Below are 25866 nucleotides of genomic sequence, written 5' to 3' on the forward strand. Positions count from 1 at the left end.
CAAGGTGAGTGAGAGAATTACCAAGCTAGAATTGGGTGTTGTTGGTCTTTTGGAGATCATTCAAAAGAAAAAAGGCAACATTGAAAATATTAGTTAGTTAGTATTTGCATGTGGTATTAACCTACAGTCTCAGCCTTATGCACCTGGATTGTAGTCTTTGCATGGAGACGCAGTGCATTCTCATACTCATACTCGGTTATTATATGGAGACCGTGTGATACATGACGACGATGTTACTGAAGGACCCCATCTACTGCTAGGCTTGATGTTCCTCCTATTTATCCATCATTTATGACATCTTTAGAGCAATTATAACAAAAACAAAAATTGAAACTTATATTTAGCATTAATATATATGTTTAAATAATAATATTTTTATTCATTTTGTTATGTTTATATTTAATTTTATAATACAGAGTGTTAAATGCAATCTTTCATGGTATTATGTTAGGTGATCAAAATTTGAAAATCATTGTCGATGAGGTGATTGATGGATTTGCCCTTTTACCTGTTCCATCCTTTGATATCAAATGTGTCGGTAATGCAGAAGGGGCATTTATTGCATAACATAGACATCTTGTTATTTTACCATCGTCTGATATATCATTTGATGCAACTATATATAATAATTTATATGTATATGTTTTAAATAATTTTTTTTTTTTGGTGATACTAACATTTTGTTTGTTGATATTTATAGAGAACTTAAAAAAAAACACATGTTGAAGATGATAAATTTGGTGATGGTAATGCCTTAATAGTTACTCCACCAATCTACGAGTTGTTACATTGAATCGAGGATGTCAAAAGCAATTATTTATGGATATTTCATATGATTAAAGGAACTGCGGGATATGAACAAGATTTGTGCATATCGAAAACGACATAATTGAGTTTTGTTACATGGATAAATTATCTTCTGAGTGCATGTTGTTCTATATAAGGTAAATTAAATTTAAATATGTTTATAATTAATTTTTCAATTCAATTAATTATATTGTTATTATAAAAAATTATATTTACTTTTAATTTGATTATGCAGGCATTTCTATAATGGATTGATAGGCACACAAGTTGAAGAAAATTATTATTTTGTTCATCCTGCTGTTATAGCGCTAGCTGGTCTTGCAAATCCTCATGAAAGAATGATAAATATATTGGGTAGATGGCAACATGCAAGACAATGTCATCTATGGTTCTTTCCATACTGAGCAAGGTATGTTGTGTTATACTATAATATATTTTATTACATAATTAATTTAATCAATGACATATTAACTGATATTTTATAGGTGCTTTTAGCAATCATTGGATGTTAGATGTTGTTGATATCTATCAAATAGTAGTATGGTTTTATAATTCATTAAAGAATCATATACATAAGGACTTTAGATCTTTGCTCGATTAGTAAGTTAATTAACTAATATTTTATTTAATTAATTGTATAATAACTTTTCATAGTATTAAAATTATTATACAGTGTTTACATTTGTATAATGCATTCGTTGAATAGAACTAAGGGAAAACATCCCAAAAAAAAAGCTTCAATGGCAAAACAACACAAAGGTAATTATTATATTTAAAGTGACCATTATTAATTGTTAATTTACATACTTATTATCTTACACATGAACTTCTTATATAATATTATATTTAAATTAATATTTGCAAATTTAGACTCCTAAGCAGCCTACCGAATGTGGTTATTATATCATGATGATAATAAGGGATATTATTAGGATAAATCTACCTTGGCAAAACTTATGAACAATGGTAATTTTAACGTTTTAATATAATTAATTTACTTTGTACTAATTAATATTTCTTTATTTTGTATATGTTTTAATAACTTTTTAACATAATTTTTCATGTGCATTATGAGGGTGTAACTTGGTCACAAGATGATGTCAATCAATTTAGAGTTGCATAGGCATAAATTATGATCTCAAACATTTCATCTCATTGAGTATAATAGCTTAATTGCTTTTGTTTGTATATAACTATATAAAATAGTTGATCAAATAGTAAAATTATTATATAAGTTAATATTTAATTTATTTGAAATATTAATTTGTTATGCAAATAGTTATTTGAATTTTGTTGTTTATTAATTATTTTATATGAAACTAGCTATTAAACAATCCTAATTTGACAACATTAAAAGTACCTTTCAAAATTAAAAAAAAAAAAAAGGAAATGAAACTTTTATGTAAAACGTCGCTATCTATGAGAGAATAGCCAATGCTTTTTAGAAAAAATCATCACTATATGAGAATAGGCAATACCTTTTAAAAAAGCATCACTAAAAGCATCGCTAAAAGCATCGTTATATGCAGTGAAAATAACCGACATCATTTTAAAAAGCATAGCTAAATGTTATGTGAATAACCGATACATTTTTGCAAAGCATCATTAAATGTATATAGAATAGTCAAACATTTTTAAAAAAATTATCCCTAAATGTATATAGAATAGCCGACGCTTTTTTGAAAAGCATCACTAAATATATATAAAATAGTCGACACTTTTTTAAAAAGCATTGTTAAATGTATAGGTATATCGAATGCTTTTCCAAGAAAGCATCAGCTATTCTTAAACTTTTAGCGATGTTTTTTTCCAAAAAGCATCGATAATTCCTGTATATTTAGTAATGTTTTTTTAAAAAAACATTGGATATTTAGACACATTTAGCGATACTTTTTTTTAAAAAAAATCTCTCTAGATATCAAAATTAGACGACGCTTTGTAAAACATCGATTTTTTATTGATAATTTTAGCGACACCATATTAGGCAAAGCTTTGTTAAGCTTCTGCTTTTATTTTACACAATATATCGATTGCGTCACTTATCATTGTTTTTCTTATAGTGCCTATTAAAAAGAATCTGGGTTTGAGGAGCAGATTAAGAATCTGGGTATTCCAAAAACAAATTAGGTTTGGAAGATAGAATCAAGATCAAAAAGATAAAAACTTGAACACAAAATAGATTTTGCTGGACCAACACTTGCACAACATTGAATATCTAAGCAAAGACGACTACCAACAAGCCATGGCTCTGTTTTTTCAGTCTTTATTTATTATTATCTTTTAAATTGGGCTTTCATGATAAAAAAGAACTCAATTTGATATATAGGACATGAGAATATATATTAATTAATTTTTTTTTTGGGAATTTTATGTTTACTGTGTTATATATATTTTGATGTATATCATATGCTGGCAATTAATCCAATAATTAATTAATTGCGTTGCTCTTTCCTTTTGGGATTCGTTTAATATGATAATGATTTTCAATTACAAATTTGTAGGGTTTTGATAGTTGTTGAAGTTTGCAGGCGTGCAGGTGTTTGAAGTTAATGGGTTAAGTCCCTCATAGGTTATGGTGGGATTACGCAAATGGCATGGACTAGATGCTTGTTGATAACACGTGTATATTTGATAGGTATTTTGGTAAACAAAAATGAAATCTCTAGTATTATTATTTTTTATTGGATTTTTATATTTTTATATTTATTTATTTTTTTACTATTTTTTGTTTGACATACATTAATATCCATAATTTTTTATTTTTCTTTCCTAAATTGTTAAAAAATCCAATTTGTCCTACTATCAATTTTATTTTCTTAGAAAAATATAGTAGTGATGTTGAAAATAGTATGATCAAAAGCTTATTAGCCAAAAACATAATCTCGCTAAAAATAATTATTTAAATAATATGCAAATCAAAATTTTAAGCAATTAAATAGCCAAAAAAAAAAAAAATTCATTACCAAATTTTAGATATTAAAATCGATGTATTAGAAACAATAAAATAATCGCCATTCAAAATAACAATTTAGAGTCTGGTTATTGCCTCGTTAAACCTTGTAAATCATAGAGAAGTTCTTCAAGACAATTGTCATTTTGATCATTGAAACTTTTTTATTGTTTCATTTTTGTACAAGAAAGCAATAAACAACGCGTCTGGTATTATTTAGCTATTCCAGAACTTATTTACTTGGCAAGTACATAAAATGAACATAGGGCGTAAATCAGGAGCAAGCTAGGTGGAAAGGACCGAAGTGAGATTCTACAAGTAGAAACTTAAAGATATGAGTTGTGTTTTATGTGAAATGTATATTGATTTTAGTTTGTAAAATGTAAATAAATAAAGTTTTGACCATTTTTTTTCTAAAATAATGATCCGAATTCAAATTTCTCCACCTTCATTGCAAATAAAAAATAAAAAATAAAATAATAAAATAATAAAATAATAAAATAAAAAAGTGTGTAAACCTAAACCATTCGTGACTGGTACGAGTGGTAGAGCCAGATATGGGAGACAATGACAAAGTAATCTCACAATACAAAAACTTAATGAAATAGAAATTATTAATATACAGGAAAAGTTTCATTTGCCCCCTCCAAGTTTAATAAAACATCATTCACCTTCCTAAAGTTATTTAATTCATCGTTAACCTCCCTAGATATTAATGTCTGGTGACAAATTTCATATTTTAATTTATTTAAATTATAAAAAATCTATTTTGCCCTTGTATAGATTAAAACTAATATTAATTTAATATTTTATCATTTAACCATTGTGTTACAGTCTTTTTAACAATGTATTCACAAATTTTGTTATATATTACCTTATATATGTTTATATACATTAAAAAAAATTATTCTACCAATTTTGAAAATTTTAATCACGGTACAATCAAATTATACGGAAAAAAAACTTTAAAAATTTCACCTTCAACATTATGTTCCGAGTCCATCTTTAAAAGAATTTGAAAAATCCAAATTCCTTTAATAAAGAGTTTTTATTAAGTACTAATTTAAAGAATTCTAAGATAAATTCTTTAAAAATGCCATATATATTCAAAATGACAAAAAAAAAAGAAAAAAAAAACCATGAAAAGAGAGGCCAAAAGTGTAAACAAACCTGGAATTTGTATGATGTCTAGAGGCTTCCTGCTCAAGGTTTTAACTCCTCATCAGTAGTTTCTCTTCATCTTGAAAGCCAAAGATGGATTTGTTTGGCTTAATAAAATTTTATTTTATTTTATTTTATTTTTAGCTTTTTTGACATTTAGAAAGTTGTTGTCAAATACATTGAGAAGGATGCAAAACTTGCTTATCAAGCTAACTTATGGCACTCCATTCCAAAATCACCTTTTACAAATTTTTTTTTTAATCAAATATATATGCATTTACCAATTTAACCATTTACCTGTTAAATAAAACAGAAGTAATAACAGTTGGGGTGGTAAATGATGAATTTGAAACTTTAAAAGGGTCAATGATATTTGAGCAAACTTGAAGGGGGCAATGATTTTTTCCCCCATATATATACATATATATATTTATTTATTAGAACAATTAATTATTTAATTTTACAAATATTATTTTATATAAGATTTAAGTTTTTAATTTTTAAAAAATAGATTAAATTTTTTTATATAATGGTACAATGTGGTTATTTCCAAATAATTTTCAAAAATTCTGTTAGTTTGTCGTTTACTGTAAGACTTTCTTGGTTTAAAGGGTTAATTGAAAGACTATGAAGGTTATTCGTAGCAAGTAGCTAAAGTTATTACCCAAAAATAAAAACAAAAATATTAAAATATTAAAACGAAAAAGAAGTAGCGAAAGTTATTACCCAAAAATAAAAAAAAAAGGAAAGAAAAAGAAAAAGAAAGAACAAACTAAAGTTTAAAGGGATTTATTGTAATTTATCCTAATGTAAACTAATGAAACATTACAATATTGTACACCATCTCATTTAATAAATATTTTAACAACTCTAGCATTATTGATATTTTAAATATTAAAATATAACTTGTAGCAAAAATTATAATAGAGATAGCAAGATTTAAATAAGGAGATAGACTTACAATGTGCTAGATATGCACCTAAAAATAAAATAAAAAAAGTTATTTTAACCATAGTCTTCATTTAGCCTGATTCTTGTATACCAATATTAAAAACATATAGATTACTTCAATTAGTACCTAAAAAAAAAAAAAAAAATGTAGGAACTCTTAGTAAACGTACACAACTAAGTTGCATGAGACTCTTAATTCTAAGGACCTTCAATTTCAAACCTATTATTTGTAAAACTAAATAAAAATACTTATTCTAGTGGGGATATTATATTTGAGTTGTTAACTTGATCATTCTCGATCATTCTCATCTGATTTGTCTCAAAAGATTTCCACAATACGATTTTCTATGTCAGAATCAAGTAGAGAGTTTTTTCACCAAATCGTCTAATGCTATATCAGAACTCCCACCATGCTTGGCTGCATTTAGAGCCAGTTTTCCCAATTCCATAGCTTTACTCCTCTTTTCATCAGAAGTCACGCTCATTGAGCCAACCAAAACCCTAGCCAAATTCACCGAGTCCGGAACAGTTTTGAGACCCTCACAAACTCGGACAGCCACACCCAGTTGGTCAACCAGCAACTTGGTATTGTCAAAGTGGTCTGCTTGCATGGGCCATGCAAGCAAAAGCACCCCAGCAAGGAGTCCTTCCATGGCCGAATTCCATCCACAATGGGTCAAGTATGATCCAACGGCTCGATGTTGGAGAATCGCTTGTTGTGGGGCCCACCCTTTGACTACTAAACCCCTCCCAGCCACACGATTTTCGAATCCATCAGGAATCACACCATCATGATCATTAAAATAATCCAATTCGTTGTTTGCTCCTTTCATTGGGTCTTTTACTGACCAAATAAACCGAACACCACTATTCTCTAATGCATCGGCCAAGGCATGCATTTGATTGTTGGTCAACCTTATTTGACTTCCAAAACCAATGTACACAACTGACTTATCCACATGGCACGAATTCAGCCAGTGAAGCACTTCGGTTTCTGGTATGGAGCTAGACCCACATTTCTTAGAAGCACTTAACGGGTCGTTGCCAATTGGAAGGAAAGGACCAACAGCCCAAATATTATCATGGCCCACTACATTTTTCTTTAAATATTCCAACATCCCTTCCTCTAACTCATTGAACGAGTTCAATATTACTCCCCAGGTGACCATGTCAACAACACGGCCCTCTACCACGAAATGCTCAAAATTTTTCAACCTATTCTCCAATGCTTTCCACCATCCAAGCGTACCATGAGCGTTCAACGGTGAAAAAGCCAAATTTTTTATTCCAAGATGGCTTGCCAAAGGGTGTGTCCAAGTAGTGAAAAAGCTATCAGTGATGATGGCTATGGGAGGGGAAGAGTGGGATTGAAACCATTGGACAAGAGGGTCATGGAATGTGGATAAGGCTGATAATATACTAGGGATGTAAGATATGGGGAGTTCTTGCATGTTTTCGATGCCAGGGGGGAGGTTTGGGTGGGAAGGAAAAGGAAAGACTAAAGTTTCAATTGAAGGGTGGAGAGAAAGAAGAGGTTGAAGAAGAGGAAGGTTTTTGGGTGTGACCAAAATGGTTAGGGTTAAACCTTTAAGAGCAAGCTGGTTACATAAATCCAAGGTTGGGAGCAAATGGCCTGGTGCTGGATATGGAATAACAAGAACATGTGACATCTCTCTACCAAAAATTTTGTGTATGGGAAGCATTAAAGAGTAGTGTGAGGTAACAAGTTGAGAATTTCTTTGTTTCTGAGTTTATATTTTATAGAGAAAAAAAAAAAGGTACTAAAAGTTTAGTTAAATAAAAAAAAAAAAAAGGTTACAATGTGTCTACAACGAAGCCAAAATTAGGATATTAGATGTAACGCCTTCTCTCCCTTTTTTTTTTTTTTTTTGTGTGTGTGTGTGTGTGTGTGTGTTTTGGGGTGAATTAGATGTAACTTAGTGCGGTCTAGAAACTGTAATTATCTTCTTTGATGGTGATAATGTCTTGTTTTGAATTTATTGTTATTATTTTTTATTTGTGGGGAACAAACTATGGATGGAAATAGATGGTTGTTTATCTTTTTTTGGTTAAGGGAAAAGCGTGGTTTTTGCATGCCTTGCTGGTGTGTGTATATATTATATATAGATATATATAGAAACAGTTTGAGAAAGAATGGACTTCAATTTTGTAACTTCTATAACCTATAATAAAAGTATCATGAGGATAGTTTTGGAAGAAAATTTCAGTTTAGTCTGCTTTTAGGGATTGTTTTGTCTTTAAAAAGGGAAAGAAATTATTTCTAATCCTATATCGGAATTACACTGGATTTGTGATTAAATTTGTAATAATGAAGATTTTTTTTTCTTATTTTTTATCTTTGTGAAATCCAATTTAATTAAAAAGATTTCCTTGTCAAATGTAATTAATGTGGATAAGAAAATTCCATGCTTCATGCCTTAGTAGCCTTGCATGTAGAATATTTGCAATAATAATTCTAGATTATGCATAAACTAGGAAATCAAGTATACTAAAATTGGCTTTTGGAATTAGATTTGTAATAATGAAGATTCCTTCTCTTATCTTTTTGAAATCCAATTTCTAATCATGGAGATTTCCTTGTCAAATGTAATGAATTTGGATATAAAATTTCCTGCCTTATTAGCAATGCACGTAGAATATTTGAAATAGTAATACTAGATTATGCATAAACTAGGCAAGAAAGTATACAAAAATTGTCTCTAGATTAATTTTGAATTCTATAAATACCTACGAGTAGAACAAAACATGTTGCAAAAGTGAAACACGCTTTTAAAATTGGCTTTTGTGATTAGATTTGTAATTATGAAGATTCTTTTTCTTATCTTTTTGAAATCCAATTTCTAATCATAGAGATTTCCTTGTCAAATGTAATTAATTTGGATAAGAGAATTCTATGCCTTATTAGCCATGCATGTAGAATATTTGCAATAATAATACTAGATTCTGCATAAACTAGGCAATTAAGTATACTAAAATTTTCCCTAGATACTTGACACTCCTTTTTTAATTCTATAAATGCCGATGTGTAGAACCAAACATGTTGCAAAAGTAAAAAGGTTTTCAAAACTGGCTTTTGTGATTAGATTTGTAATATTGAAGATTCCTTTTCTTATCTTTTTGAAAACCAATTTTTAATCCTTGGGATTTCCTTGTCAAATGTAATTAATTTGGATAAGAAAATTCCATACCTTATTAGCCACGCAAGTAGAATATTTGCAGTGATGATGCTAGATTATGCATAAACTACGCAATTAAGTATGCCAAAATTAGCTCTAGAAACTTGACACTCACTTTTAAGTTCTATTAATACCCTTGTAGAACGAAACATGTTGCAAGAGTGAAAAAGCTTTTAAAATTCTGTTTTGTGATTAGATTTGTACCGATGAATTTCCTTCACTTATCTTTTTGAATTTTAATTTGCAATCATGAAGATTTTCTTGTTAGATGTAATTAATTTAGACAAGAAATTTATACTATTTTTACTTTAAAGCATCTCCAATGGAAATGGGAATGTAAATTGAAAAGTAGATATGACATATAAGCAATATAGGCATTGTCTTAAGTAAATGTCTCTCTAATAGTAATATAAAAAATAAATGTGAAACGGACGTGGTTTAGACATTATAGAGGCAAATATCTATATCTAGAGATTCCAACGCAATGTAATCTTCTTAAAAAGTACAATTTTCTTTTAAAAAATATTTTTTTTCAAAAAAAGAAAAAAAGTATTAAAATATATAATTAATTAATAGCCACTAATAGCCTTGCCATCAATAGTCTATTTTGATCATATTATCATTGGAAAACAATTTTAGAATGGATTAGCCATTATTGCTATATAAATTTCAACATTGTCAATGCTACATAAAATGCAATCTAAATTAACCGTTAGAGATGCTCTTACTAGCCTTGCACATTGTAAAATATTGCAATGGTGATACTATATTATGCATAGACTAGGCAATTAAGTATGCAAAAATTCATTAAAGAAAAATTTTGCTAAAATTGGCTTTGAAATTTAACACGCATTTTGAATTCTATTAATAACCAATGGGTGGACATATTGCCATTGATGGAAATGTTGTTGCTACCAGTGTTCTAAAAAGTAGCAAAAAACGAGGCTAGAGATGACAATTTAGGTTATACCACAATGACACAACTAAAAAACGATACGAAATTAGTGGGTTTGGGTTTATTATAAATGGGTTCAGATCAAATTTAGATTAACCTATTAAACACGATTAATAAATGTATCAGTTTCTGGTTGACCCATTTAATCCAAAATTGATCCAAATTGACCCGTTTAATTAAACATGTCAATTTCGGGTTGACCCGTTTAATCCGAAAAATTGACTCATTTAACTAAACATATCAATTAATGTGTCAATTCAATCCGACACGATCGTAACCTATTTAAATTATAACTTTAATATATTAAATTTACTATTAATAAAACTTAACTAATGCTTTCTTATTACGAAATATCAAACATATTTAAGATTGTATTATTAATTTTTTTATTAATTAAAATTTAAAATTTAAAATTATTAAAATAATATTTATTTACTTAAATATAATATGTTTAATATATATATGGATTTATGAACATTGAAAAAATAAAAATTAATATGCCTAAGAATATTGGAGATGTAGAAAATTAAAAACATAATTATTAATAAAAAAAATTTATATTACTTTTTAGAAAAGTAGTATCAGGTTTATTATGTGTATATATATATATATATATATATATCTATAATTAACTATTATATGGGATTGTTATATTATCATATCATATATTATATTATTATGAATTTGTAACTATAATTTTATGGTTTTACATATATATATATATATATATTTTAATTGTGGATCAATTAATCACTAAATTATTTTTATTCTATATGAAATAATTAATTTAAATAGGATATTTTATTTAATTAGATAAATTTCATATAAAAGGGTCAATTTCTTGTAAACAGATTGTGTTGACCCAAATTGACCCATTTAATAAACAGGTTATACAAATCGTATCAGATTACTTGTTTATTAAACGGATCATATTCGTGTTGAAGATTTCTAACACAAGTAATAAACAGGTTGAATTTGAATTGAGCTATTTCGACATAATTAATAAATAAATTAATACGAACACGATACGATTTGATATGATAAGACGAATTGTCATCCCTAAACAAGGGTTTGACATGCCTAGGCACAAGGCATGGGGAAAACACCTTGTATGGAGGTGAGGTGTAGAAAAATACAATCAACTCTGCTTTAACTATCGAATATGTGAAAAGGCACGAGCCTGGGTGTCAAAAGGTACGCCTTTCATTTAATTCTTTTTCCATTTTGAAAATGTTTTTAATTTACATTTTTTTTTACTGGTAAACACTCTAATGTCTTTAAAACACACATTATTATTTTTGGAAGGTTAAATATTCTCTTAAATTATCATGTAATCGTAGTATTTATGATTTTGATATTTATTTATTTTTTGTTGAAAATTTAAAAATTATAAAATTAAAAACTTATTTTGTTGGAAAATTGAAAATATATAGTTTCAATAAATATTAGCATTAGTTATTACTAACTTATTTAATTCAATATACAAGGAAGATTAGACTTATATAAATCTTAACTTCCAATATACATATGTATTATATTATTGATTTAATGATCTTGGGATGATTAAAATAATAATTAATATATGAAATGCCTTGTTTTCCCTTGAGGCGATCTTGCCATTTTGCCACATCTCATGCCTTTTAAAACCTTAGTTTTATTTACACTGTAGTATCCCTATATTTAGGATAATACATATATATGTGTGAAGATATTTGTTTAATAATTAGTGTTATTGTTTATAAAGATATAATACTTTTTTTTTCCTATTATTGTTTTATTGTTGATAAACTTGTTATGAATAAGTTCTAAATTTGTTATAAATATATATGTAGTAATAGAAAATAGATTTTTGTTATGGTTAAGAGCACATTACCTAAAGTTGAGGGTTCAAGTAAAATTATCTCTTGCGAATATTGCATCAATACTTCTAGAACTCGTTTGAGAAGTGTCAAAGTTAAAAGGGAAATTGATTTCCGAGATTTAGTATACTAGGATTTAGTTTCCTAAAAATTAAATTTTCTCTTGATATGTTTGGTAAGTAATAGGAAAGTTGGCACTTGTAAATAATTAAATTTAATATTTTTTACGAAAAATAAAACAAACAATAGCAATAGAAGAATAAAAACAAAACACACATAGATTTACGTGAAAAATCTTTGATGGGAAAAATCCAAGGACAAAGAGAGGCAAAACTTTTATTGAAAAGATTGGTACAAGAGGTGAGTGCCTAGAGCAGCTAAAAAAACTCAATACACTCGAACCCCCCCCCCCCCCCCCCCCCCTTCTCCCCAAAAGCTTAAAAATATATTGTACGAAATAAACCTACAGTTTCGGCCCTATCAATCTTTGACCTCCGCTATAATTATAGAGCCCCAAATTTTTTCTCAAAATAAATTTCACCAAAGGGGTCACACCATGAGCTTTTCGGGCCGGATCAATAAGAATTCGGATTCACTAACTCTAACAATATTGTATAATAAATTATGGCCACATATGTATTTTAAAAAAATTTCAAAACTATTTTCTTTGAGATTTTCAAAATGACACATTCATAGGTGAGAACAACTTTCCCACATAGTTTCCTACATTAGTGGGAATCTAATTCCTTGGACCCATATATTTTCACCTCACCATAAATAACCAAACAAAAGAAAGTAATCATTTTTTCAAGAAAATTAGATTCCCATTAACTTTACCTTTATCAAGCATACTGCTAAAGAATAGTAAATTTCAAACTAAATCCTCATATTTATGACATTTTGGTGAAACCCCCAACTTTTTGTACAGTTACTTGTCTTGTTTAAAAAACAGATTGTAAAGACTCAATTCTTTTTTTTTTAAAAAAAAAAACACTAATCTAAAATATCTACTTTTTAAATATCTAATAGATTAATTTTCATAAATAATTGTCTAACATATCTATTTTTTAAATATCTAATAACTCAATTTTAATGAATAATTATTTAAAATATCTATTATTAAATATCTAATAAACCAATTTAATAAATAATTATCTAAAATATATATTTCAAATATTGAATAATCAATTTTAATAAATAATGATAAAAAATATCTAAAAAAATATAAATACGTTTTTTTATTTATAAAAAAATATAAATAAGTTTTGAGAAAAAAAAAATAGATGCATGCTTTTTTTTTAGCTAAATCTTAATTTTTATTCACAAAATGTTAAAAAAAAAATGTTCATCCACATTTAAGATTTTTAATGTTTATTCACAGAATGTCAAAAAAAAAAATGTTCATGCACAATTATGTAACACCCCGTCTCGAACCATGTCGGAATTTTTGCACGTTGACCGAGGTTGACCGTTGACCGTTGACCCAAGGGGTCAAAAATTGACTTTTTGATCCAGTTGGAATTTTAGGTTGACTGAGGTACCGTTACGGAGTACACGTTGGCACGAGTTCGTAGACTGGTAGCACGTTGAAAACGGAGCTACGGTTTGAAAGTTATGAGCAAAACAAGTTGAGGTCCAAACTGTCCAAGGGGTGCCGGAGTTGACTTTTTATTCATGCAAGGTTGAGCTTTGACTCATGCATGGTTGTGAAGTGCTCGTCGATACGAGTTCGTAGACTAGCGGCACGTCCGATTTGGACATGTGGTTTGAAAGTTATGGACCTGTAAAGTTTTTCAAATACTGTATTATTTTAATATTATTTTTACACGCATAACGAGGTGCCACGTGTGACTCAATGAAGTTGGCCATGTGTCACCATGGTGAAATGCCACATGTCAACCATGTGAAAAAATCAAATTATTTTATTATTTTTGAATAATAATATTATTATTAATATTATTTAATTATTTCTTTTTTATTTCTTTTTCTTTTCCTTTTTCTTTTTCTTTTTCTTTTTCTTTTTCTTTTCTTTTCCCCACGTGGGAAAACACCAATCCTTTCTTTTTCTTTTTCTTTTTCTTTTTTTTTTTCTTTTTTCCTTCTTCTTCCCCGAAATACACACACACACGCAGCTTTTCTTTCTTCTCTCCCGACCGTCCCTCTCTCTCCTGTGTTTCAAATTCCGGCCACCCATAGCCCTCACGCGCCAGCCACCAAGGAAGCCCGCCACCTCGCGAGCTTGGCCGCCAAGTTTCACGGCCAGCCACCGCCGGACGCGCGCCGATCGGGCCGGAGAAGCCGCCGGCCGGCCAAGTTTCTCTCTCCTCTTTTCTTGTGTTTTCCGGCCAGCCCAATCCCAATTGAGCCTCCTATCCCCCTATTTTGGGTCCTCTGAATCCAAAAATGGCCTCCAATCCCAGAAATTCGAAGCGGTTTGCGAGATATGGGGAAGTGAACACCGGCCGAAACTTTCCGACCAAATTCCGGCCACCTCCGGCGGAATTGGGGTCGACGGAGACCGGATTGGTGATCCTCGTTCCACGAGCTTCGATTCGGTATATCATTCGACCATTTTGGTTAAAGTTTGTGTTTGAGCCCCCGGGTACCGGGTACCGGGTATTATTTACCCCGAATAAAATATTAATTTATTTGACTGTCTGTGAATTTTGTTCTAGGAGCACCGGTGAGTCGTAGAATTGATCCCGTAGTAGATCGTGGGTTAATTACGTGCTCCAGGTGAGTGACCCACCTTTAAAAAAAAAAATATTTTTTGGATAATTAATTGTATTTATGTGGTATTAATTTGATATTTGTAATTTCTGCTTATGTGGTGTACTTTAAATATAATCGGGAAAAAATATTATTTTATATATATTTACCCATTGGTAATAAATGGAAATTTTGGGATCATTAAGAAATTCCCGATTATTATTTTATTGTGGTTTAATTTATTACTATGCATGAGCGAAGTGGATTTCGGTATTAATTGTACATGATTTTAAGTAATAATTTCCGGGCATAATTGGGTTAAATATTTTACGAAAATATTTGGTTTAATTTTATAAATTATGCCCGCGGTATTTCAATTGTTGAATCTCGTATTACGAGAAAATGTATGGTTTTATCTGTTATCGATGTTTTCGTACCGGGTTGTTGAATAAAAATATGTGGGATGGTGTTTTGTGAAAATTTGGTATACTTCCCACGGTAATTTGTAAAACGGTACGGTTGGTTGTTTATGTTTATTTTTAGACGCACTCATACAGTATTGGTGTTCTGGTGTATGGTGTATGGACACGTGGTTTAGCACGCGGTTATTATATGGTTTAGCGTGCGGTTATTACTTCACCCGTGAGTTGCCATTGGACCGTGGGCAGGCAAGGTTATTGTTGCGCACAGCCGCCCCCCTCCTTGGCCGGGTGATGGTTTTTAGCAGTCGGTACTGTCGGGACGCCGAAGTGACCACTGCAGGTTTCTCTCTTTAACCTCCCGCCAGTCGGTGCTCGGGACGCTGGGTATCGGAGGGCATCACCGGTATATGGTGTGGTGCGTCAGGTGTAATTGTCGGTGTAAATTGCAATTAAAGTTTAAAACCCCAAAGGTGTTCAAAAAATTATTTATTATAATTTATTGCAGTTATTTATATTTGGGGTATTTATGTATTTATTTGTTTATTTGTTGTTTATTAATTTGTTTGGTTCCTTGGTTTTTGGGAAGTACGTACAAGGGTTTTGTGAAAATGTTTAAAAGGGGAACTTTTCCAACTGAGAGAATTGTAAGGGTTTTGAGAGAAATTATTATTTTCCCATTTAATTATTATCTATCTACTGTATTACCGTGGTATTATATTGTATAGTAGATAGGGTCACTCACTGAGATGATTAGCATCTCACACTCTTAAATTCCGTTCCCCTAGGTTCAGGTTGGAGACGTTGATTGTCCGGGGCGAGCCCGACGTCTCAGTTCGTTGCCGAAGGTTCAAGAAGTTTTTCTTCCCTTTTTCCTCTCTATCTTGTATTACATTCTTATCTGTTATTTTTATAAATTCCACATTTGTTGTATAATGCTCTGTATACTGTATTGGACGTGTGGTTGTTCTTTATGCACTGGGTTGCTGCTGTTATTTTATTTTTGAAGTGCTGCAATTTGTGGAAACAATTTGTAGTTTGTGGGAGGAATAAGGGGATGTTGTTAGAAGTATGTTTTCAGTGCAGGTAATTTGTGGTAAGTAAATCCCTTAGGGGAGGCTCTGCCGGATTTTCCGTTGGAGGGTTCGGTAGGGTTTCCCTGGGATCAGGGCTGTCTAGGGTTCCGGGGAAGGAATTCTGGACGGGTCCTGACAGTTGGTATCAGAGCTCTAGGTTCTAGTATTCCTAAGGGACTGTGCATTGTTGTGCATCCCATCCGTGTCTATTCTCTCGTTTTACCGTCTTAAAGCGTTCCTTCTGTTGTCTTGAAGCAAATTCGTTGTCCGAGTTTGAATAACTCTAATCTTCGAGGGTGTCAAAATATTTTTTTTTCCGATCGATTATCAAATATTAAATGCTTTTCAAAGTGGTATTTGAAATTAAAGGTGTTTTATTCAAGTATTTTTCGTTTATGTTTGTATATGTTTTTGTATGTTATATCGTTTGATATTATACTGCACCATACGGAGGCGGCGAACCATTGTGGTCCATGTAGAGCTAGCCCCATAATCATGTTGCCTACGAGTCCAGGGAATTGGACGGCCAATATAGGCAACCACCCTGGTTTGTATTGGTAGCAGAGTGTCGGCGACAGTTGGAATCATGGATTACGTAGTATGTAGAAGGTGTCGTACGTACCTCCATTTCAAGCGTGCATATTTGTTTTATGTTATGGTTTTTTTTTTCCAAGACCGACTTCAGCGACGTAAGAAATTTCGAGGACGAAATTTTTGTAAGGGGGGAAGGTTGTAACACCCCGTCTCGAACCATGTCGGAATTTTTGCACGTTGACCGAGGTTGACCGTTGACCGTTGACCCAAGGGGTCAAAAATTGACTTTTTGATCCGGTTGGAATTTTAGGTTGACTGAGGTACCGTTACGGAGTACACGTTGGCACGAGTTCGTAGACTGGTAGCACGTTGAAAACGGAGCTACGGTTTGAAAGTTATGAGCAAAACAAGTTGAGGCCCAAACTGTCCAAGGGGTGCCGGAGTTGACTTTTTATTCATGCAAGGTTGAGCTTTGACTCATGCATGGTTGTGAAGTGCTCGTCGATACGAGTTCGTAGACTAGCGGCACGTCCGATTTGGACATGTGGTTTGAAAGTTATGGACCTGTAAAGTTTTTCAAATACTGTATTATTTTAATATTATTTTTACACGCATAACGAGGTGCCACGTGTGACTCAATGAAGTTGGCCATGTGTCACCATGGTGAAATGCCACATATCAACCATGTGAAAAAATCAAATTATTTTATTATTTTTGAATAATAATATTATTATTAATATTATTTAATTATTTCTTTTTTATTTCTTTTTCTTTTCCTTTTTCTTTTTCTTTTTCTTTTTCTTTTTCTTTTCTTTTCCCCACGTGGGAAAACACCAATCCTTTCTTTTTCTTTTTCTTTTTCTTTTTTTTTTCTTTTTTCCTTCTTCTTCCCCGAAATACACACACACACGCAGCTTTTCTTTCTTCTCTCCCGACCGTCCCTCTCTCTCCTGTGTTTCAAATTCCGGCCACCCATAGCCCTCATGCGCCAGCCACCAAGGAAGCCCGCCACCTCGCGAGCTTGGCCGCCAAGTTTCACGGCCAGCCACCGCCGGACGCGCGCCGATCGGGCCGGAGAAGCCGCCGGCCGGCCAAGTTTCTCTCTCCTCTTTTCTTGTGTTTTCCGGCCAGCCCAGTCCCAATTGAGCCTCCTATCCCCCTATTTTGGGTCCTCTGAATCCAAAAATGGCCTCCAATCCCAGAAATTCGAAGCGGTTTGCGAGATATGGGGAAGTGAACACCGGCCGAAACTTTCCGACCAAATTCCGGCCACCTCCGGCGGAATTGGGGTCGACGGAGACCGGATTGGTGATCCTCGTTCCATGAGCTTCGATTCGGTATATCATTCGACCATTTTGGTTAAAGTTTGTGTTTGAGCCCCCGGGTACCGGGTACCGGGTATTATTTATCCCGAATAAAATATTAATTTATTTGACTGTCTGTGAATTTTGTTCTAGGAGCACCGGTGAGTCGTAGAATTGATCCCGTAGTAGATCGTGGGTTAATTACGTGCTCCAGGTGAGTGACCCACCTTTAAAAAAAAAAATATTTTTTGGATAATTAATTGTATTTATGTGGTATTAATTTGATATTTGTAATTTCTGCTTATGTGGTGTACTTTAAATATAATCGGGAAAAAATATTATTTTATATATATTTACCCATTGGTAATAAATGGAAATTTTGGGATCATTAAGAAATTCCCGATTATTATTTTATTGTGGTTTAATTTATTACTATGCATGAGCGAAGTGGATTTCGGTATTAATTGTACATGATTTTAAGTAATAATTTCCGGGCATAATTGGGTTAAATATTTTACGAAAATATTTGGTTTAATTTTATAAATTATGCCCGCGGTATTTCAATTGTTGAATCTCGTATTACGAGAAAATGTATGGTTTTATCTGTTATCGATGTTTTCGTACCGGGTTGTTGAATAAAAATATGTGGGATGGTGTTTTGTGAAAATTTGGTATACTTCCCACGGTAATTTGTAAAACGGTACGGTTGGTTGTTTATGTTTATTTTTAGACGCACTCATACAGTATTGGTGTTCTGGTGTATGGTGTATGGACACGTGGTTTAGCACGCGGTTATTATATGGTTTAGCGTGCGGTTATTACTTCACCCGTGAGTTGCCATTGGACCGTGGGCAGGCAAGGTTATTGTTGCGCACAGCCGCCCCCCTCCTTGGCCGGGTGATGGTTTTTAGCAGTCGGTACTGTCGGGACGCCGAAGTGACCACTGCAGGTTTCTCTCTTTAACCTCCCGCCAGTCGGTGCTCGGGACGCTGGGTATCGGAGGGCATCACCGGTATATGGTGTGGTGCGTCAGGTGTAATTGTCGGTGTAAATTGCAATTAAAGTTTAAAACCCCAAAGGTGTTCAAAAAATTATTTATTATAATTTATTGCAGTTATTTATATTTGGGGTATTTATGTATTTATTTGTTTATTTGTTGTTTATTAATTTGTTTGGTTCCTTGGTTTTTGGGAAGTACGTACAAGGGTTTTGTGAAAATGTTTAAAAGGGGAACTTTTCCAACTGAGAGAATTGTAAGGGTTTTGAGAGAAATTATTATTTTCCCATTTAATTATTATCTATCTACTGTATTACCGTGGTATTATATTGTATAGTAGATAGGGTCACTCACTGAGATGATTAGCATCTCACACTCTTAAATTCCGTTCCCCTAGGTTCAGGTTGGAGACGTTGATTGTCCGGGGCGAGCCCGACGTCTCAGTTCGTTGCCGAAGGTTCAAGAAGTTTTTCTTCCCTTTTTCCTCTCTATCTTGTATTACATTCTTATCTGTTATTTTTATAAATTCCACATTTGTTGTATAATGCTCTGTATACTGTATTGGACGTGTGGTTGTTCTTTATGCACTGGGTTGCTGCTGTTATTTTATTTTTGAAGTGCTGCAATTTGTGGAAACAATTTGTAGTTTGTGGGAGGAATAAGGGGATGTTGTTAGAAGTATGTTTTCAGTGCAGGTAATTTGTGGTAAGTAAATCCCTTAGGGGAGGCTCTGCCGGATTTTCCGTTGGAGGGTTCGGTAGGGTTTCCCTGGGATCAGGGCTGTCTAGGGTTCCGGGGAAGGAATTCTGGACGGGTCCTGACAGTTGGTATCAGAGCTCTAGGTTCTAGTATTCCTAAGGGACTGTGCATTGTTGTGCATCCCATCCGTGTCTATTCTCTCGTTTTACCGTCTTAAAGCGTTCCTTCTGTTGTCTTGAAGCAAATTCGTTGTCCGAGTTTGAATAACTCTAATCTTCGAGGGTGTCAAAATATTTTTTTTTCCGATCGATTATCAAATATTAAATGCTTTTCAAAGTGGTATTTGAAATTAAAGGTGTTTTATTCAAGTATTTTTCGTTTATGTTTGTATATGTTTTTGTATGTTATATCGTTTGATATTATACTGCACCATACGGAGGCGGCGAACCATTGTGGTCCATGTAGAGCTAGCCCCATAATCATGTTGCCTACGAGTCCAGGGAATTGGACGGCCAATATAGGCAACCACCCTGGTTTGTATTGGTAGCAGAGTGTCGGCGACAGTTGGAATCATGGATTACGTAGTATGTAGAAGGTGTCGTACGTACCTCCATTTCAAGCGTGCATATTTGTTTTATGTTATGGTTTTTTTTTTCCAAGACCGACTTCAGCGACGTAAGAAATTTCGAGGACGAAATTTTTGTAAGGGGGGAAGGTTGTAACACCCCGTCTCGAACCATGTCGGAATTTTTGCACGTTGACCGAGGTTGACCGTTGACCGTTGACCCAAGGGGTCAAAAATTGACTTTTTGATCCGGTTGGAATTTTAGGTTGACTGAGGTACCGTTACGGAGTACACGTTGGCACGAGTTCGTAGACTGGTAGCACGTTGAAAACGGAGCTACGGTTTGAAAGTTATGAGCAAAACAAGTTGAGGCCCAAACTGTCCAAGGGGTGCCGGAGTTGACTTTTTATTCATGCAAGGTTGAGCTTTGACTCATGCATGGTTGTGAAGTGCTCGTCGATACGAGTTCGTAGACTAGCGGCACGTCCGATTTGGACATGTGGTTTGAAAGTTATGGACCTGTAAAGTTTTTCAAATACTGTATTATTTTAATATTATTTTTACACGCATAACGAGGTGCCACGTGTGACTCAATGAAGTTGGCCATGTGTCACCATGGTGAAATGCCACATATCAACCATGTGAAAAAATCAAATTATTTTATTATTTTTGAATAATAATATTATTATTAATATTATTTAATTATTTCTTTTTTATTTCTTTTTCTTTTCCTTTTTCTTTTTCTTTTTCTTTTTCTTTTTCTTTTCTTTTCCCCACGTGGGAAAACACCAATCCTTTCTTTTTCTTTTTCTTTTTCTTTTTTTTTTCTTTTTTCCTTCTTCTTCCCCGAAATACACACACACACGCAGCTTTTCTTTCTTCTCTCCCGACCGTCCCTCTCTCTCCTGTGTTTCAAATTCCGGCCACCCATAGCCCTCACGCGCCAGCCACCAAGGAAGCCCGCCACCTCGCGAGCTTGGCCGCCAAGTTTCACGGCCAGCCACCGCCGGACGCGCGCCGATCGGGCCGGAGAAGCCGCCGGCCGGCCAAGTTTCTCTCTCCTCTTTTCTTGTGTTTTCCGGCCAGCCCAGTCCCAATTGAGCCTCCTATCCCCCTATTTTGGGTCCTCTGAATCCAAAAATGGCCTCCAATCCCAGAAATTCGAAGCGGTTTGCGAGATATGGGGAAGTGAACACCGGCCGAAACTTTCCGACCAAATTCCGGCCACCTCCGGCGGAATTGGGGTCGACGGAGACCGGATTGGTGATCCTCGTTCCACGAGCTTCGATTCGGTATATCATTCGACCATTTTGGTTAAAGTTTGTGTTTGAGCCCCCGGGTACCGGGTACCGGGTATTATTTACCCCGAATAAAATATTAATTTATTTGACTGTCTGTGAATTTTGTTCTAGGAGCACCGGTGAGTCGTAGAATTGATCCCGTAGTAGATCGTGGGTTAATTACGTGCTCCAGGTGAGTGACCCACCTTTAAAAAAAAAAATATTTTTTGGATAATTAATTGTATTTATGTGGTATTAATTTGATATTTGTAATTTCTGCTTATGTGGTGTAATTTAAATATAATCGGGAAAAAATATTATTTTATATATATTTACCCATTGGTAATAAATGGAAATTTTGGGATCATTAAGAAATTCCCGATTATTATTTTATTGTGGTTTAATTTATTACTATGCATGAGCGAAGTGGATTTCGGTATTAATTGTACATGATTTTAAGTAATAATTTCCGGGCATAATTGGGTTAAATATTTTACGAAAATATTTGGTTTAATTTTATAAATTATGCCCGCGGTATTTCAATTGTTGAATCTCGTATTACGAGAAAATGTATGGTTTTATCTGTTATCGATGTTTTCGTACCGGGTTGTTGAATAAAAATATGTGGGATGGTGTTTTGTGAAAATTTGGTATACTTCCCACGGTAATTTGTAAAACGGTACGGTTGGTTGTTTATGTTTATTTTTAGACGCACTCATACAGTATTGGTGTTCTGGTGTATGGTGTATGGACACGTGGTTTAGCACGCGGTTATTATATGGTTTAGCGTGCGGTTATTACTTCACCCGTGAGTTGCCATTGGACCGTGGGCAGGCAAGGTTATTGTTGCGCACAGCCGCCCCCCTCCTTGGCCGGGTGATGGTTTTTAGCAGTCGGTACTGTCGGGACGCCGAAGTGACCACTGCAGGTTTCTCTCTTTAACCTCCCGCCAGTCGGTGCTCGGGACGCTGGGTATCGGAGGGCATCACCGGTATATGGTGTGGTGCGTCAGGTGTAATTGTCGGTGTAAATTGCAATTAAAGTTTAAAACCCCAAAGGTGTTCAAAAAATTATTTATTATAATTTATTGCAGTTATTTATATTTGGGGTATTTATGTATTTATTTGTTTATTTGTTGTTTATTAATTTGTTTGGTTCCTTGGTTTTTGGGAAGTACGTACAAGGGTTTTGTGAAAATGTTTAAAAGGGGAACTTTTCCAACTGAGAGAATTGTAAGGGTTTTGAGAGAAATTATTATTTTCCCATTTAATTATTATCTATCTACTGTATTACCGTGGTATTATATTGTATAGTAGATAGGGTCACTCACTGAGATGATTAGCATCTCACACTCTTAAATTCCGTTCCCCTAGGTTCAGGTTGGAGACGTTGATTGTCCGGGGCGAGCCCGACGTCTCAGTTCGTTGCCGAAGGTTCAAGAAGTTTTTCTTCCCTTTTTCCTCTCGATCTTGTATTACATTCTTATCTGTTATTTTTATAAATTCCACATTTGTTGTATAATGCTCTGTATACTGTATTGGACGTGTGGTTGTTCTTTATGCACTGGGTTGCTGCTGTTATTTTATTTTTGAAGTGCTGCAATTTGTGGAAACAATTTGTAGTTTGTGGGAGGAATAAGGGGATGTTGTTAGAAGTATGTTTTCAGTGCAGGTAATTTGTGGTAAGTAAATCCCTTAGGGGAGGCTCTGCCGGATTTTCCGTTGGAGGGTTCGGTAGGGTTTCCCTGGGATCAGGGCTGTCTAGGGTTCCGGGGTAGGAATTCTGGACGGGTCCTGACAATTAACTTTTTGGGATTTTCTAGTTGCAATACCAAAACAACTCAATGCAATCCCCACTTTTTAAATTTTCAAAATTTTCATTTTCGTATCATTTAATTTTAAATTATTTAAAAATATATCTATTCATTTTCACTCTTTCCTTCACTTACCATATAACCAAACAACCAACACTACGCAACGAAACCTTTCTTTTGGACAACCACGAAGGCTATGTTTTCCCCCACAAAGCAAATTTTCAGCGCACATCTAGTTATCAATATAGATTGATGCTCAACATCGTTGCCAGCATTCCAACCTCTATCCATTTCCTAATTTCATCCTCACTCCTTGATTCAAGCTTCAAGAGCGACATATCATTGTAGTTGTTTGTAGCCACTCATCCCCTGAAATTACCTAAAATTTGAAATTTTAGACAGTTTGATTAAGTTTAACCAAATTGAACTTTTACGAGGGACTAAGTTTGACTTATCTTTGGAGATAGATTTTGGCTTTGACTCATATATTATTGTATAGAGTTCGTCGACATGAGTTCATAAACTAAAACATGCCTAATTTTGAGTTATGATTAAAAAGTTATGATTCTAAGAATTTTTGAGCATCAATTTTATATCAGTGTCCAATCTAGTACTAATTTTTTATTAATTAGTGATCGAAGGCTTGATATATAGGTTAGGAAGTATGTCCAATAGGGAATAATTGCAAAAATACCTAAAAAATCTTAAAAATACTTCAGATCCATGATCAAACTAGAGAGACCAAATTGGGTCCTCCCATGACCCATTTTACACTGAACCGGCCATAGCCAATTGACCACATTCCTACTAAAAAAAACTTTACACATGCGTAACACTGTGAAAGTCCACTTGCAGATGATCTTACCTACCTAATTTTAGGCCAGATGTCGTCGCACATACCAGGATTAACTATTCAAAGCCAACAATAGTGACATACGAGGTGGGCTAATTTTGGCCATTCTAGCTTGATCCATGCCTCTAACCCACCATTTTTGGACCCTTTAAGCTTGAATCCAGTCTCAATTTATCAAAATTTTTTATGGTTTAAGAGATCTGTTAACATTAAATTTGGCTGAAACTTTAAGGAGGTTTTCCAGCCATTAGCAAGTCTTCTAAACCTAGATGAGTATACCAATGAATTTCTCATCTCACAGGCTTTCTATTGATGTAAAATTTATGATTTTTGGATATTTTTTGATAGTTTTTCCATTTTTGGATCAATTAGTTAAATATTAGATAAAATGGAACTATGTTTGAACAAAATTGGACAAAAATAAAGTTGAAATTCTGTAATTAGGTGTTAATAGGATCCATTAAAAGATTCAATTTTATAAAATTAGTGTTCGGATGAAAAATCTCAATTTTGAATATCGGGTCTAAAGATTCGCAATATAATTGGTTGTAAAAATTATTATAAGACATTTGATACGTACCGATATCTATAGTTTAATTTTTGAAAGCTTAAGAAGTGTTTTTGTTATATTTTAGGCACCAAGATGGAGATTGGAGGTGATCCAATGGCAAATCAAAAGTAAGTTGTATATCTGTAAGTGGATCTATTTTCCTAAATATTTTTTAAGCATATTAAATTGGTGGTTCATGGTTTTCGAAGATTTATGAAATTTTATACAAATTTTGATTATATAATTATATATCTTAATATACATAAAATCTATCATTTCTTGTAATTTTTGGGAAGTTTCAAATGTTTCTAAATTTTAATATGCTAATGATAAAATTGTGAACATTGGTATTTAAAAAGTTTTAGTAGCTGGATTGATTGCTACTCTATAACTTTACATGTTACTATTTTTTACACAAAGAATTACTTATTATGTAATTATTTTATTTAGCTTATTTATATATGATTTGCATATGATATGTTAAAAAGTTATATTGAGTTTTTGGTATTGATATAAAGAGATAAATGATAGTTTATTATGGGATGGATATATGTGAGATATGAATTGGTGATACGGTGTAGCAATTAAGGTTTGATTTGATTATAGATACAATTATGATTATATATATATATATATTACTCAATCCTTTATTATTATCATGTACTGTAGATGCTAGTTGAAGGTTCCAGCTCTGTGATGCCTTAAGGACATTGAGGATTAGTTGATAGTTTCCCCTTCCCCATTGGTTTTGCATTGCCTTAGGATGCTAAGGGTGATATAATGGGATTTGGTGTTGCACATGACACAAAATTTCTAATATTATGAAACTATTACTTTTGCTTTTGGGTTATTTTTTAAAAAAATATAATTTATTTATTTAAGTAATTTATTTATTTAAGTACAAGAAGTTATGACTAGCATCATAGTTATAAATATGTTCACATGAAATATGAGATTTATTATGTCTTGGCTAAATTCATGGGTTTTATGAAAGACGTTTTCCAAAATAGGAAAACTTTTGAAAGAGTGAAAGAAAGATTTTGAGAGAATTATTTAAAATATAAATGATTATTTTTATATTGTTACTTTATTACACTCACTGATTTTGTCTCATGGTTTATTTTTAAACTGTTCCACTAGGCTTCAGCTGACAAGATACGCCCATCATGTTTGAGCGTCTTCTTTGT

General features: G+C 32.9%; 1 protein-coding gene and 2 long non-coding RNA genes across 3 annotated transcripts; 2 read left to right on the top strand and 1 right to left on the bottom strand.

The window, feature by feature from the left end:
- Positions 1-6023: 6023 nt before the first annotated feature.
- LOC125423162 (flavonol 7-O-rhamnosyltransferase) lies at positions 6024-7539 on the bottom strand. The gene has a single exon (XM_048476772.2). The coding sequence runs from the start codon at positions 7537-7539 to the stop codon at positions 6226-6228; it is 1314 nt and encodes a 437-aa protein (XP_048332729.1). The 3' UTR covers positions 6024-6225.
- A 6429-nt stretch (positions 7540-13968) lies between these two features.
- On the top strand, positions 13969-16008 carry LOC132803307 (uncharacterized). The gene is made up of 3 exons (XR_009638397.1): positions 13969-14435; positions 14556-14616; positions 15797-16008. It is a non-coding gene; the product is annotated as an uncharacterized LOC132803307 (long non-coding RNA).
- Positions 16009-20991: 4983 nt separating this feature from the next.
- On the top strand, positions 20992-23072 carry LOC132803305 (uncharacterized). The gene is made up of 3 exons (XR_009638394.1): positions 20992-21475; positions 21596-21656; positions 22837-23072. It is a non-coding gene; the product is annotated as an uncharacterized LOC132803305 (long non-coding RNA).
- Positions 23073-25866: the final 2794 nt, after the last annotated feature.

This window comes from Ziziphus jujuba, chromosome 3, assembly GCF_031755915.1.
Source record: "Ziziphus jujuba cultivar Dongzao chromosome 3, ASM3175591v1".
Classification (NCBI taxonomy): domain Eukaryota; kingdom Viridiplantae; phylum Streptophyta; class Magnoliopsida; order Rosales; family Rhamnaceae; genus Ziziphus; species Ziziphus jujuba.

Coding starts and splice junctions, on each gene's coding strand:
- LOC125423162 (XM_048476772.2), bottom strand. CDS start 7,539: ATGTCACATGTTCTTGTTATTCCATATCCAGCACCAGGCCATTTGCTC.